Raw genomic sequence first — 17,115 nt, forward strand, 5'->3', positions numbered from 1 at the left:
ATTATTCCTGGTTTCATTTTAGAGGAGCAGAAGTTGTTTCCATCTGACTTATACTTTTCACTCTTCAACGAAAATGTCAATGAATCACACAGCTAAACAATCTGACACAAGCACCATACGAACTTCTAGAACGGAACGACAACATGTAAAACACCCAGAACATCAAAGAGCTATGACACAACTGTGAGATCATGACACATCCCCCGTACACATCGTATTCACATTCTACAACTGCTATATCTATAATTTGTTACCCGCCTCCCGAGAGGGAAAGTCATGAAGACACACGGCAGCTGGATTACCTTTCCTCCTTGTGGATAATGGATGTGACAGCCTTTGGATTTGTCCTAAATAGCATAGCAAATAACCCCTATAGAGTGCACTACTCTAGGGAACCGTTTGAGACCAGAGTCCTATGGGAGCACTATATAGGGCATAGGGAACAGTTTGAGACCAGAGTCCTATGGGAGCACTATATAGGGAATAGGGAACAGTTTGAGACCAGAGCCCTATGGGAGCACTATATAGGGCATAGGGAACAGTTTGAGACCAGAGTCCTATGGGAGCACTATGTAGGGCATAGGGAACAGTTTGAGACCAGAGTCCTATGGGAGCACTATATAGGGAATAGGGAACCGTTTGAGACCAGAGCCCTATGGGAGCACTATATAGGGAATAGAGAACAGGTTGAGACCAGAGTCCTATGGGAGCACTATAGCATATAGGGAATAGAGTGCAGTTTGTGACACAGTCTTTAACTTCCTTATACGAGCCGTATTAATGAGCTGTATGTATGCATGGACAGACAGCCACTCTGCAGCACCAGGGGCACAAACCTACGGAAGACAAGAGTCAAAACCAGGTAAAATTGAGCTATTTGTGCATTTAATTATTTAAAGGTCAAACTGACAACGCATAAAATATTGATAGGGATCTTGGTGGTGCGTATGCAGATATAATTATACGGCCAGCGTGAGGAGATGAACTACTGTACAGTGTGTTTGGGGGTGAAAGAGAAACTGCAACGCATCATAAGGCATTTGTGTCACGACTTAAATTCCCCTCTCTATAATGGAATAGCTGCCTTGTACAGCGGTGGGGTGGGAGGGGGGCGGGGTGGGGTGGGAGGGGGGCGGGGTGGGGTGGGGTGAGGGGGGCGGGGTGGGGTGGGGTGAGGGGGGCGGGGGGGGGGGGGGGGGGGTGAGGGGGGCAGGGTGGGGTGGGGTGGGGTGGGGGGGCACTTATAGCCACATAGAGATGAGCTGCGTACATTTAATGCTCAGGATATATCAATTCATGCATTATTCATTTACTCATTCATCCATCCACTCATTAATTCAGTCAGCCATTCAGTCATTCATTGTACATGTATAATATGTATCCAACTGTAGACATATTGGGCTCCCGAGTGGCGCAGCGGTCTAAGGCACTGCAAGAGACAGTCCCTGGTTCGAATCCAGGCTGTATCACATCCGGCCATGATTGGGAGTCCCGTCCCATAGGGTGGCTCACAATTGGCCCACCTTAGTCCAGGTTTGGCCGGCCTAGACCGTCATTGTAAATAAGAATTTGTTCTTAACTGACTTGCTAGGTTAAATGAAGAAAATACATAAATACATATATATATATACATATTGCTCTGGGTCCAGCTTCCCATTATGGAGGGGCTAGTGGATTGGCAGTATGTCCTGGTTCTGCCAGTTGAGAAGAGATATTATATCACCGTGTGTCTCTGGAACGTCTCATCTGACTGAGATCCAATGAGAACGCAGCTCTCCTCAGGTCGTCACACAGCGGGACGCTGACGTGACGCTCTGCCGACAGCCAGACGGACTTTATGAAAAAGACAATCTATTTTACTTTTGATGAGAAAAGCTCCAACAAAGCAGGTATTATTTCACGACGCACCTGCTGATATCACATTTATATGCAAACGGGTGTACATTTCCTCGACTGTCTGCCTGAATATTGATACTCTCAGCTGTCTGTCAGGGTGGTGAAATCCTCTTCAACAAAACAAAAGGGATTCTGATGTTATCAGCATAATGTAATGCAAACAGAATACAAAAGCTATGTATTACGCTTCCTTAAAGATTAATCTCCATGCGCTTTGCATCATGGGGATTAATAACATGTATCTTTACAAACTGGTTCAGAGGAGCAGACAGACACTACACATACAAAAGTATGTGGACACCCCCTTCAAATTAGTGGATTTGGCTATTTTAGCCACACCCGTTGCTGACAGGTGTATAACATTCAGCACGCTGCCATGCAATCTCCATAGACAAACCCTGGCAGTATAATGGCTTTACTGAAGAGCTCAGTGACTTTCAAAGTAGCACCGTCATAGGATGCCACTTTTCCAACAAGTCAGTTCGTCAAATTTCTGCCCTGTTAGAGCTGCCCCCGGTCAACTGTTTGTGCTGTTATTGTGAAGAGGAAACGTCTAGGAGCAACAACGGCTCAGCCACAAAGTGGTAGGCCACACAAGCTCACAGAACGGGATCACCGAGTGCTGAAACGTGTAGCGAGTAAAAATCGTCTGTCCTCGGTTGCAACACTCACTACCGAGTTCCAAACTGCCTCTGGAAGCAACGTCGGGCACAATAACTGTTCGTCGGGATCTTCATGAAATGGGTTTCCATGGCAGAGCAGCCGCACACAAGCCTAAGATCTCCATGTGCAATGCCAAGCGTTGGCTCACCGCCATATATATACACAAGTATGTGGACCTGCCCCAATGCATAGTGCCAACTGTAAAGTTTGGTGGAGGAGGAATAATGGTCTGGGGCTGTTCTTCATGGTTCGGGCCTCTTAGTTCCAGTGAAGGGAAATGTTAACTCAACAGCATACATTACATTCTAGATGATTTGGTGCTTCCAACTTTGAGGCAACAGTTTGGGGAAGGCACTTTCCTGTTTCAGCATGACAATGCCCCAGTGCACAAAGCCAGGTCCATACAGAACTGGTTTGTCGAGGTCGGTGTGGAAGAACTGGACTGGCCTGCACAGTGCCCTGAATTTAACCCCATCGAACACCTTTGGGATTAATTGGAACGCCGACTGCGAGCCAGGCCTAATCACCCAAAATCAGTGCCCGACCTCACTATTACTCTTGTGGCTGAATGGAAGCAAGTCCCCGCAGCAATGTTCCAACATCTAGGCGGAAATCCTTCCCAGAAGAGGTGGAGGCTGTTATAGCAGCAAAGGGGGAGACCAACTCCATATTAATATGCCCATGATGTTGGAATGAGATGTTCGACAAGCGGGTGTCCACATACTTTTAGTCATGTGGTGTACTTCACTTTGAGAACAAGCGTTTAACATGGCATCCAGAGTGGCTGCTTGGTATTTTGGCAGTTGGAAGAGTCCTGACCCTGAGGTTCCCTTTGTTGTGGTCTTGAACTGGAACTGCAACCTGAACTACCTGGACACCATTCACCAGCCCTAACATGTAGTGGTGGTGTGTGTGTGTGGGGGGGGGTTGGCTGGATCCTGTGGTGTAGGAGGTGATGACACACACACACACACACACAGCGCCAGCAACACACACACACACACACACACACATACAGGGTCAGCAACACACACACACAGTGCCAGCAACACACACACACACACACACACACACACACACACACACACACACACACACACACACACACACACACACACACACACACATACAGGGTCAGCAACACACACACACAGAACGCCAGCAACACACACACACACACACACACACACACACACACACACACACACACACACACACACACACACACACACACACACACACACACACACACACACACACACACACACACACACACACACACACACACACACACACACACACACACACACCCTGACCAATAGAGCCAATATATTACATGTCTTGGCGGTGCCCTGGAGAGGTTGGCTGGATCCCGTGGTGTAGGAAGAGATGACCTTCACAGTGTACTCAGTGTCACTTTGCAGGTTCAGGATCAGCATGGTGTTGACGTCGTCTCCCACAAAGGTCTCCAGAGCTGACCCTGGCACTGTAGGAAACACAGAGACTGGCTCAGCAACACGCATAGACACACAGACACACGTACACACATACACACAGACACACACACCATGTTGCACCTGAAGTTCCAACCAAATGTATTTGAGGGCAGTCTGGACAATGAGGAAGGGAGGTGCAGGCAGAGAGAAGGGAAGAAGGGCAGGGAACATGTATTGTAGTGAGAGTAAGCACCTCTCCACTAACAGACTGAGGCAGAGCCCAGTCTAGGTGGAGGACCCATTTCTCTGGACCACAGGACAGGGTATTAAATCTAGGTGGAGGACCCATTTCTCTGGACCACAGGACAGGGTATTAAATCTAGGTGGAGGACCCATTTCTCTAGACCACAGGGCAGGGTATTAAATCTAGGTGGAGGACCCATTTCTCTGGACCGCAGGGTATTCAATCTAGGTGTAGGACCCATTTCTCTGGACCGCAGGGTATTCAATCTAGGTGGAGGACAGATTTCTCTGGACCACAGGGCAGGGTATTCAATCTAGGTGGAGGACCCATTTCTCTGGACCACAGGGCAGGGTATTACATCTAGGTGGAGGACCCATTTCTCTAGACCACAGGACAGGGTATTAAATCTAGGTGGAGGACCCATTTCTCTGGACCACAGGACAGGGTATTAAATCTAGGTGGAGGACCCATTTCTCTGGACCACAGGGCAGGGTATTACATCTAGGTGGAGGACCCATATCTCTAGACCACAGGAAAGGGTATTAAATCTAGGTGGAGGACCCATTTCTCTGGATCACAGGGCAGGGTATTAAATCTAGGTGGAGGACCCATTTTTTTGGACCACAGGGCAGGGTATTAAATCTAGGTGGAGGACCCATTTCTCTGGACCACAGGGCAGGGTATTACATCTAGGTGGAGGACCCATTTCTCTGGACCACACGGCAGGGTAATAAATCTAGGTGGAGGACCCATTTCTTTGGACCACAGGACAGGGTATTAAATCTAGGTGGAGGACCCATTTCTCTGGACCACAGGGCAGGGTATTACATCTAGGTGGAGGACCCATTTCTCTAGACCACAGGAAAGGGTATTAAATCTAGGTGGAGGACCCATTTCTCTGGATCACAGGGCAGGGTATTAAATCTAGGTGGAGGACCCATTTTTTTGGACCACAGGGCAGGGTATTAAATCTAGGTGGAGGACCCATTTCTCTGGACCACAGGGCAGGGTATTACATCTAGGTGGAGGACCCATTTCTCTGGACCACATGGCAGGGTAATAAATCTAGGTGGAGGACCCATTTCTTTGGACCACAGGGCAGGGTATTAAATCTAGGTGGAGGACCCATTTCTCTGGACCACAGGGCAGGGTATTACATCTAGGTGGAGGACCCATTTCCTGGGCCACAGGACAGGGTATTAAATCTAGGTGGAGGACCCATTTCTCTGGACACAGGACAGGGCATTCAATCTAGGTGGAGGACCCATTTCTCTGGACCACAGGACAGTTTAAAGAGCTTCTAATAGAAAGCAGAGGCAGTCACAGGATGCAACCCAAATGGCAACCCATCCCCTATGCACTACTTTTGACCGGAGCTCTTTGGATCCTTGTCAAAAGTAGTGCACTACATAAGGAATAGGGGTTCCCATAGGGCTCTGGTCAAAAGTAGTGCACTATATAGGGAATAGGGTCCCCATAGGGCTCTGGTCAAAAGTAGTGCACTATATAGGGAATAGGGTCCCCATAGGGCTCTGGTCAAAAGTAGTGCACTATATAGGGAATAGGGTCCCCCATAGGGCTCTGATCAACAGTAGTGCACTATATAGGGAATAGGGTCCCATAGGGCTTTGATCAACAGTAGTGCACTATATAGGGAATAGGGTCCCCATAGGGCTCTGATCAACAGTAGTGCACTATATAGGGAATAGGGTCCCATAGGGCTTTGATCAACAGTAGTGCACTACATAGGGACCAGGTTTCCATTTGGAACACATCCACAGACTCTTTCTTCTTTCTGTTTCTCATGTAGTTTCTCCAAGTAGGAAACAAAGCTGAGGGATATTTCCCCACACTCCGTGTTACACCCACATCAAGCCTTCTGTTTACAATGACTGAGAGGGCAGACTGAATAATGGTGTTTAAAAGACTGTCTGAGACGGCAGACTGAATAATGGTGTTTAAAAGACTGTCTGAGATGGCAGACTGAATAATGGTGTTTAAAAGACTGTCTGAGACGGCAGACTGAATAATGAGACGGCAGACTGAGACGGCAGACTGAATAATGGTGTTTAAAAGACTGTCTGAGATGGCAGACTGAATAATGGTGTTTAAAAGACTGTCTGAGAGGGCAGACTGAATAATGGTGTTTAAAAGACTGTCTGAGACGGCAGACTGAATAATGGTGTTTAAAAGACTGTCTGAGACGGCAGACTGAATAATGGTGTTTAAAAGACTGTCTGAGACGGCAGACTGAATAATGGTGTTTAAAAGACTGTCTGAGACGGCAGACTGAATAATGGTGTTTAAAAGACTGTCTGAGACGGCAGACTGAATAATTGTGTTTAAAAGACTGTCTGAGACGGCAGACTGAATAATGGTGTTTAAAAGACTGTCTGAGACGGCAGACAGAATAATGGTGTTTAAAAGATTGAGACGAGAGAGGTGTGTATTGTAACAGGTGTGTATTGTAACAGGTGTGTATTGTAACAGGTGTGTATTGTAACAGGTGTATTGTAACAGGTGTGTATTGTAGCAGGTGTGTATCATAACATGTGTGTATTGTAACAGGTGTGTATTGTAACAGGTGTGTATTGTAACAGGTGTGTATTGTGACGTGTGTATTGTAACAGGTGTGTATTGTAACATGTGTATTGTAACAGGTGTATTGTAACAGGTGTGTATTGTAACAGGTGTGTATTGTAACAGGTGTGTATTGTAACAGGTGTGTATTGTAACAGGTGTATTGTAACAGGTGTGTATTGTAACAGGTGTGTATTGTAACAGGTGTATTGTAACAGGTGTATTGTAACAGGTGTGTATTGTAACAGGTGTATTGTAACAGGTGTATTGTAACAGGTGTGTATTGTAACAGGTGTGTATTGTAACAGGTGTGTATTGTAACAGGTGTATTGTAACAGGTGTGTATTGTGACGTGTGTATTGTAACAGGTGTGTACGTACCAGAGGTGGGTTGGTAGACTACCCTGAAGCCCAAGGTGGGAGAAGGAGGCGTGTCCCAGGTGATGCGGAAGCGACTGAACCACTCCTCAGACACCTTCAGGTTGCTAGGCGCCGAGAGGGGCACTGACAAAACAAGAGTAGTAGAGAAACTGTCACTTATACACTGTGGTTTACGGTAAAATGGTGAAGATGATTGGCAGAGAAACTGTCACTTATACACTGTGGTTTACGGTAAAATGGTGAAGTTGATTGGCAGAGAAACTGTCACTTATACACTGTGGTTTATGGTAAAATGGTGAAGATGATTGGCATAGAAACTGTCACTTATACACTGTGGTTTACGGTAAAATGGTGAAGATGATTGGTAGAGAAACTGTCACTTATACACTGTGGTTTACGGTAAAAGGGTGAAGATGATTGGTAGAGAAACTGTCACTTATACACTGTGGTTTACGGTAAAATGGTGAAGATGATTGGCAGAGAAACTGTCACTTATACACTGTGGTTTACGGTAAAATGGTGAAGTTGATTGGTAGAGAAACTGTCACTTATACACTGTGGTTTACGGTAAAATGGTGAAGATGATCGGTAGAGAAACTGTCACTTATACACTGTGGTTTACGGTAAAATGGTGAAGATGATTGGTAGAGAAACTGTCACTTATACACTGTGGTTTACGGTAAAATGGTGAAGATGCCGTTCAAAATGATTGGTAGAGAAACTGTCACTTATACACTGTGGTTTACGGTAAAATGGTGAAGATGCGGTTCAAAAAGATTGCTAGAGAATCTGTCACTTATACACTGTGGTTTACAGTACGCCGTTAGGCTGCAGTCAATTGTTATGGTATTGCACCAATATGCAAACCACAGATTCCATCCATCCAAAACGCTGAGAGTTATTAAAGTCATATGTATGTGTGATTTATGAACTATTGTGTTTTTACAAGGTTTGGGGTTTCATTTGGAATACAAGCTAGCCAAAGCCAAAGGGACTGTACTCTCTCTGCTCTCTACTTTAAAAACACATTTGACTTATATTCACTGTGGCATTTTCATTTAAATCTTAAAGAGGAGACAATCCTAGTCTGAAAAAGCACCCCTATCCCTGTAGACTGCACTACTTTTGGTCTGAGCCTTACGGGCCGGGCCGCGGTACACGAGTACAACTTGAGACGGTCTGGTCACACGGATTTGTTAGGTGACAAAGATCCGGATGGATATTGTCATTTGTCAGCGTTGTAACAAACCCCCCCCACCTAGCAACCCATGCAACCCTAAACAGTTCACTCTGTTCACACACCCTTCTTGTTGGCAGAGAGAAAACGTTGCAGTTTTAAAGCTCATTTCCTGCATTTCTCCACATTATACCACGGAGCGAAGGGAAAATGTAGCCGTTTTAAAGCTAACTTCCTGCATTTCTCCACATTTTCCATGTCTTATGTGTGTTCATAATGATGCCAAGAGTCGAACACCAAACAAATGTTTATTTCTTTATTTTTAGTCGGGGCCCTCGGTCCGTATTGACCCCGTTCTGTGTCCGGGTCCGGCCCGCGGTCTGTATTGACCCCGTTCTGTGTCCGGGTCTGGCCCGCGGTCCGTATTGACCCCGTTCTGTGTCCGGGTCCGGCCCGCGGTCTGTATTGACCCCGTTCTGTGTCCGGGTCTGGCCCGCGGTCCGTATTGACCCCGTTCTGTGTCCGGGTCCGGCCCGCGGTCCGTATTGACCCTGTTCTGTGTCGGGGTCTGGCCCGCGGTCCGTATTGACCCCGTTCTGTGTCCGGGTCTGGCCCGCGGTCCGTATTGACCCCGTTCTGTGTCCGGGTCCGGCCCGCTGACTGATGTAGTGAATAGGATACCGTTTTGGACGCATCACCAGCTTGGTATTGGTAGAGTGTTTAATCATTCAGACAATGATGTTGAGCTGAGTGTATATAATCAATTACAGCATGAGGAAGTGTTTCAGTGGCTCATGACTGAGAACAGACTGACTGTGTGATTATGAATGGCTTTCATTAAGCTTATTAATGGACGTGATCAATAATTGCTGGCTGTCCATTTACACCGTCCTCAGAGGGTGACGACAGGGAACCGACACACTGGGAACATTTTCCACCTGCTGTAACTAGTCTGACTGAGGAGGTTCACTGAACTTAGTGGGATTGGTATCTAGATGGACAACCCTCCTCAACCAAATGCCTACCATTTGATTTGATTTATTTTATTACAGTGTCATGCAGTGTCATGCAAGGATGCCCCGCCCACATGGAGTCATGCATCTTTAGGATGCCCCGCCCACTTGGAGGCATGCATCTTCAAGGTGCCCCGCCCACATGGAGTCATGCATCATTAGGATGCCCCGCCCACATGGAGTCATGCATCTTCAGGATGCCACGCCCACTTGGAGTCATGCATCTTCAAGGTGCCCCGCCCACATGGAGTCATGCATCATTAGGATGCCCCGCCCACATGGAGTCATGCATCTTCAGGATGCCCCGCCCACATGGAGTCATGCATCTTCAGGATGCCACGCCCACTTGGAGTCATGCATCTTCAGGATGCCCCGCCCACATGGAGTCATGCATCTTCAGGATGCCCCGCCCACATGGAGTCATGCATCATCAGGATGCCCCCCCCACATGGAGTCATGCATATCAGGATGCCCCGCCCACATGGAGTCATGCATCATCAGGATGCCCCGCCCACATGGAGTCATGCATCATCAGGATGCCCCCCCACATGGAGTCATGCATCATCAGGATGCCCCGCCCACATGGGCTTTTAAGTATTTGCTGTGTCAAAATAAAATTATCACGTCTATATATATGCACACACACACACACACACACACACACACACATACATACATACAGTGCCTTGCGAAAGTATTCGGCCCCCTTGAACTTTGCGACCTTTTGCCACATTTCAGGCTTCAAACATAAAGATATAAAACTGTATTTTTTTGTGAAGAATCAACAACAAGTGGGACACAATCATGAAGTGGAACGACATTTATTGGATATTTCAAACTTTTTTAACAAATCAAAAACTGAAAAATTGGGCGTGCAAAATTTAATACTTTGTAGCGCCACGCTTGGGGTATGTCTCTATCAGTTTTGCACATCGAGAGACTGAAATTTTTTCCCATTCCTCCTTGCAAAACAGCTCGAGCTCAGTGAGGTTGGATGGAGAGCATTTGTGAACAGCAGTTTTCAGTTCTTTCCACAGATTCTCGATTGGCCATTCTAACACCTGGATATGTTTATTTTTGAACCATTCCATTGTAGATTTTGCTTTATTTTTTGGATCATTGTCTTGTTGGAAGACAAATCTCCGTCCCAGTCTCAGGTCTTTTGCAGACTCCATCAGGTTTTCTTCCAGAATGGTCCTGCATTTGGCTCCATCCATCTTCCCATCAATTTTAACCATCTTCCCTGTCCCTGCTGAAGAAAAGCAGGCCCAAACCATGAGGCTGCCACCACCATGTTTGACAGTGGGGATGGTGTGTTCAGCTGTGTTGCTTTTACGCCAAACATAACGTTTTGCATTGTTCCACATGTTTGGTGTGTCTCCCAGGTGGCTTGTGGCAAACTTTAAACAACACTTTTTATGGATATCTTTAAGAAATGGCTTTCTTCTTGCCACTCTTCCATAAAGGCCAGATTTGTGCAATATACGACTGATTGTTGTCCTATGGACAGAGTCTCCCACCTCAGCTGTAGATCTCTGCAGTTCATCCAGAGTGATCATGGGCCTCTTGGCTGCATCTCTGATCAGTCTTCTCCTTGTATGAGCTGAAAGTTTAGAAGGACGGCCAGGTCTTGGTAGATTTGCAGTGGTCTGATACTCCTTCCATTTCAATATTATCGCTTGCACAGTGCTCCATGGGATGTTTAAAGCTTGGGAAATCTTTTTGTATCCAAATCCGGCTTTAAACTTCTTCACAACAGTATCTCGGACCTGCCTGGTGTGTTCCTTGTTCTTCATGATGCTCTCTGCGCTTTTAACGGACCTCTGAGACTATCACAGTGCAGGTGCATTTATACGGAGACTTGATTACACACAGGTGGATTGTATTTATCATCATTAGTCATTTAGGTCAACATTGGATCATTCAGAGATCCTCACTGAACTTCTGGAGAGAGTTTGCTGCACTGAAAGTAAAGGGGCTGAATAATTTTGCACGCCCAATTTTTCAGTTTTTGATTTGTTAAAAAAGTTTGAAATATCCAATAAATGTCGTTCCACTTCATGATTGTGTCCCACTTGTTGTTGATTCTTCACAAAAAAATACAGTTTTATACCTTTATGTTTGAAGCCTGAAATGTGGCAAAGGGTCGCAAAGTTCAAGGGGGCCGAATACTTTCGCAAGGCACTGTATATAAACAGTACTACTCACATCTACTCATCCAAGGGTTTTCATTGGTTTTACTATTTTCTACATTGTAGAATAATAGTAAAGACATCAAAACTATGAAATAACACATATGGAATCATGTAGTAACCCAAAACATTTAAGTTTCTTCAAAGTGGCCACCCTTTGCCTTGATGACAGCTTTGCACACTCTTGGAATTCTCTCAACGAGCTTCATGAGGTAGTCACCTGGAATGCATTTCAATTAACAGGATTGCCTTGTTAAAAGTTAATTTGTGGAATCAGTTGTGTTGTGACAAAGTAGAGGTGGTATACAGAAGAGAGCCCTATTTGGTAAAAGACCAAGTCCATATTATGGCAAGAACAACTCAACACTTCCAGGTGACTAACTCATGAAGCTGGTTGAGAGAATACCAAGAGTGTGCAAAGCCGTCATCAAGGCAAAGGGTGGCCACTTTGAAGAATCTCAAATATAAAATATATGTTGATTTGTTTAACACTTCTTTTTTTGGTTACTACACGATTTCCATATGTGTTATTTCATAGTTTTGATGTATATATAGAAATAGGTAAGTAGAGCTCAATATAGAGCTTGAATTGTATCATCGCATTTACCATACAACCCCCACAATAGAGCCAGGTCTATACCCCAGTCATCACACCAGCTACAAGACCAGCTTCATAGAACCATCCACAAGGAAGGCTGTACTCACATGTTCTGCCCACAGAAGAAACACTGATGCCGTCCTGTCCATCTGTGTAGACTGGGGTGACCGTCACCTTGTGCTCTGTGTCAGACAGCAGAGGCTGGAGAAGGACTGTGGTCTGCTGCCCAGGCACCAGGACCTGGCGGGTAGAGATTAGACATAGTGTTACACAGTGTGTGTGTGTGTGTGTGCGTGTGTGCGTGTGTGTGTGTGTGTGTGTGTGTGTGTGTGCATGCGTGCGTGCGTGCGAGAGCATAAGCGTGAGGGTTTCTCCTCAGAAATCTATCTGACCTCCAAGTGTGTCTTATTTCACTGCTACCGACACGTCATTAATCAAACACATGGTAACGTCTCATCTAGCCTGTTGATTGGCCAGTTCCCACAGTGGCCAGTGGCTGAACTGACACTTGGCTTTGGGTATGAGGCTGATACCTGGTCTGAAGTTCTTTCCAAACATTTTCACTGCTCTATTCTTCAATTTTTTCCTTCTCATTAACAAAATTTTCCTCAATGACAAGACAGTTAAACCTGATATGTTGGTAATGACAAGAAAGATTAACATCTAATGAAAATTCCCAAATCGCACCCTATTCCCTATTTAGTGCACTACTTTTGACCAGGGCCCATAGGGTTCCTGTTCCTAAAATAGTGCACTATATAGGGAATTGGGGTTCCATTTGGGACACAAACAAAGTTAGCATGATATTACCTCTCTGCATAATCATCAGCAGATTAGTAGTATCACGCTGTTCTGGTCGCTCATTAGACTCTTAGACCACAGTTAAAAATAGGATTTAAAAAGGAAGTTCCCAAAGGATGTTACCAACAAAAAAAAGGGTTTGAAATGGTAAAAAGTTCCCTGAGAAGGTTCAACTATGTAAAATGAATAATATTATAGTATCATTACTTGGAATTAGATCTTGTATGATAGCCTCACCGTATCAACTGTTTTACAAGTCTTCTATGATCCATCTTCCCTGGTCGGTCTGGGCTTTTCTTTTCTTTATCCCATCTTGTGAAGTGTCAAGCCCCATACCCTGGAAACGGACTGTCCACCAGGCATGTGGTGTTTAAATCGGAACTGCCAAGTAGTTGGTTCGAGCCCAAAGTGAACGTTCCTAAATGTCCTCTCTAAGAAGCCATATCCTCACATGCAGAGGAGTGAGAGGCTAAACCCAAACCCCATCCCTATCCTCCATCCCATCCCATCCCCTGCCCTGTCAGACCCCACACCAGAGCTGAACTGTCCCGACTCCTGCACAACAACTCTGATTAGCGGAGCTGTCCAATAGACACGTGGTGCTGAAACAGACCTGCCAGGGGAGTTGGCTTGACTCAGCCCAAAACTAAACGATCTGAAAGTCCCAACCGTTCTCTCTAAGGAGCATGTCCTCACAGGTCTCTACTTCAGTCTGTGGGGTAATTGGGATTCTTCAGAAAAAAAAGAAAAAATAAACTCTTTATGGATGTGTCCCAAATGACACCCTGTTCCCTATGTAGTGCACTACTTTTGACCAGAGCCCTATGGGGACCCTATTCCCTATGTAGTGCACTACTTTTGACCAGAACCCTATGGGCCCTATATAAGGAACAGAGTGCCGTATGGGGTGCAGTCAGTGTGTTCCATTCGTTCCTCAGTGACCTAAATGCTTGTTGAAAAGATAATGGAAGTTCTTCCACGTTGCTCCGTCCCCTCTATCTTCCCCAACACAGCAGGAGCCGGGGAGATGCAGAGGTCCCAGGTGGAAATTAAAATACGAGTGAAGGACAAAGAATAGATAGAGGGTTTAAGTGCTGAATCACTGTAGAGTCCCTTGGCCCCATAGGGCTCTGTGGAGGTTGGTCGCAGAGAGGTGGAAGGGGCTACAAACTAATCATTTTTCTCATCGTACAAATGAGTCAACACACTGTGATTCTATTGAACACACTGGATAATAAAATGGTGTGATTCTATTGAACACACTGGATAATAAAATGGTGTGATTCTATTGAACACACTGGAGAATAAAATGGTGTGATTCTATTGAACACACTGGAGAATAAAATGGTGTGATTCTATTGAACACACTGGATAATAAAATGGTGTGATTCTATTGAACACACTGGATAATAAAATGGTGTGATTCTATTGAACACACTGGATAATAAAATGGTGTGATTCTATTGAACACACTGGATAATAAAATGGTGTGATTCTATTGAACACACTGGAGAATAAAATGGTGTGATTCTATTGAATTTGAGCAGGGAGATAAAAAAATAAAATAAAAAACTTGAATCAGTCAGATGAAGACTATCTTACATACTAGGTGAAGAATACTTTGGCAAAACTACCTACATTTTACTCATCTATCAGCCGTTCTTATCCAGAGCGACTTACAGGAGCAATGAGGGTTAAGTGCCTTGCTCAAGGGCACATCGACAGATTTTTCACCTAGTTGGCTCCGGGATTTGAACCAGTGACCTTTCGGTTACTGGCACATGCTCTCAACCGCTAGGCTGTCTGCCACCCCGTTCTTCGTTGTCTCCACACATGCTTCCCTATGTACCAGTCTATTGTTTCTATCATTCTACCACCCACTCATTGTCTATCCATTCTATGCATTGTCTACAAATAGCCTTTTTTGTGAAGGGCATATACATAACAGAGAAGGGTTAAGTTGTCAATGCTTTGTCTGAAGAACAGTCAAAACCCAGGATTTACATTCCAAACGTATCTGTTCTTAATCGGCGACCTTTAGGATCAACTAAACAAGACAACTGAAAGGACAACAATGAGTTCCTCAAGTTTGTCAACCAGATTTCACATTGGAGGTGTCTTTTCAGAAAACTCTCTGAGAAAAAAAGATGCTATCTAAAACCTAAAAGGGTTCTAAGACTGTCCCAATAGGTAGAACCCTCTTGGTTCCAGGTAGAACCCTTTTGGTTCCAGGTAGAACCCTTTTGGTTCCAGGTAGAACCCTTTTGGTTCCAGGTAGAACCCTTTTGGCTCCAGGTAGAACCCTTTTGGCTCCAGGTAGAACCCTTTTTTTCCCTCTAAGAGTGTAGATAGATATTATGCATCCATGCAGTGTGTCAAACTAATCAGTGGATCGACATGTGTCTCAATTTCTGTGCCTTACAGGAATTAGTTCAGTGACTAAGCCACCATGATCAAATAATCAAAGACTTTCATTAGGTTCTAGAGAGCCCAAAGGAGCATGGGTAATAATTTATCTGGTTCCTTTCAAACAGCACTGTGACTGTGTCAGCCAGTTAATTCCACACTGATACACAAATTAGACATGCTCAGCAGTAATTACACATTTAGATCAGGATTTAACCCCTCAATGGGGACAGCTACAGAACGTGTCCTGTCATCAGGATTTAACCCCTGGATGAGGACAGCTACAGAACGTGTCCTGTCATCAGGATTTAACCCCTGGATGGGGACAGCTACAGAACGTGTCCTGTCATCAGGATTTAACCCCTGGATGGGGACAGCTACAGAACGTGTCCTGTCATCAGGATTTAACCCCTGGATGGGTACAGCTACAGAACGTGTCCTGTCATCAGGATTTAACCCCTGGATGGGGACAGCTACAGAACGTGTCCTGTCATCAGGATTTAACCCCTGGATGGGGACAGCTACAGAACGTGTCCTGTCATCAGGATTTAACCCCTGGATGGGGACAGCTACAGAACGTGTCCTGTCATCAGGATTTAACCCCTGGATGGGGACAGCTACAGAACGTGTCCTGTCATCAGGATTTAACCCCTGGATGGGGACAGCTACAGAACGTGTCCTGTCATCAGGATCTAACCTCCCTGAGATGAGTTTTATTGTGTGGTGCCAAACCATCAAAGTAAGATGCTTGGTTTCTGAGTTACACAGAGTGATCTACCTACCTCACACGCATAGGAAAATGACCTCTGAACTTCCCCTCTGTGATACACTCTACGTACAGTCTATGTCTGCCCAAACCATCCGGACATTAAGACGCCTGGTAACTCTGTGAGTTCTCTCTATACTCACTGACAACCTAGCGTACAACCAACTGCTAAGGTGCAGGACGGTGTGACCAGTGAGAATAAGGAGTGACTTACAATCAGTACGCCACATATCATGATCACTGAAAGTAAACTCTTCTTCAGGAATAGCCGGTCTCTGCCTCTAAACGAGCTCCAAACTCACTGACTCCTCGTTGCGGTCTCCTGTGAGGCTGACGTAGGTGACTCTGTACTGGTCCACCATAGGATCCTCCAGCTGCCATGACACCTCCAGGCTGTAGGTGGTCTCCTCTTGGACCTGCAGGCCTCTCACCGCCTGACGCACCACTGGAGGGGACAGGTGACACAGAGATGTTCATGTATCGACTTATTGAATCCTTTTGACCAGGCCAGTTAGCTGATAACAAGCTTGGACAACAGACCTGATTGAGCTCACACAACATGAAATGACTCATCATCAACACATGCAATTACAATCATGATATTCAGCACCATGCAATTTAGCAACACAATGCAGTCAATAATCACATCTTTGTAAACCAGGAGTAGTCTGTAAGCGTGATCAAGTAACAAGTCCTTCTAAAACCAAAGCAAAGCAAACCCTGCCGAAGAGATAACACTCTTAGGGATGGATGTTTTCCTGACCACATTACCTGACCAGGAATAACTCTGAGCCCTAGATATGAGATATAACCCAGGTAGAAGAGACTAAATGTCCACCAGGAATAACTCTGAGCCCTAGCTATGAGATATAACCCAGGTAGAAGAGACTAAATGTCCACCAGGAATAACTCTGAGCCCTAGATATGAGATATAACCCAGGTAGAAGAGACTAAATGTCCACC

General features: G+C 45.4%; 1 protein-coding gene across 1 annotated transcript in view; it reads right to left on the reverse strand.

The window, feature by feature from the left end:
* Nucleotides 1-17,115, reverse strand: part of LOC139393661 (collagen alpha-1(XIV) chain-like) — a 243,447-nt gene that overhangs the window by 122,961 nt on the left and 103,371 nt on the right. Inside the window, exons 19-22 of the mRNA XM_071142003.1 lie at nt 16,455-16,597; nt 12,287-12,419; nt 7,200-7,322; nt 3,896-4,045 (exon numbers count right to left, since the gene is read on the reverse strand). Coding sequence (XP_070998104.1) covers nt 3,896-4,045; nt 7,200-7,322; nt 12,287-12,419; nt 16,455-16,597 — 549 coding nt within the window. The remainder of the gene's footprint in view (nt 1-3,895; nt 4,046-7,199; nt 7,323-12,286; nt 12,420-16,454; nt 16,598-17,115) is intronic.

The sequence above is a fragment of the Oncorhynchus clarkii genome, unplaced genomic scaffold, assembly GCF_045791955.1.
Source record: "Oncorhynchus clarkii lewisi isolate Uvic-CL-2024 unplaced genomic scaffold, UVic_Ocla_1.0 unplaced_contig_9595_pilon_pilon, whole genome shotgun sequence".
Taxonomy (NCBI): domain Eukaryota; kingdom Metazoa; phylum Chordata; class Actinopteri; order Salmoniformes; family Salmonidae; genus Oncorhynchus; species Oncorhynchus clarkii.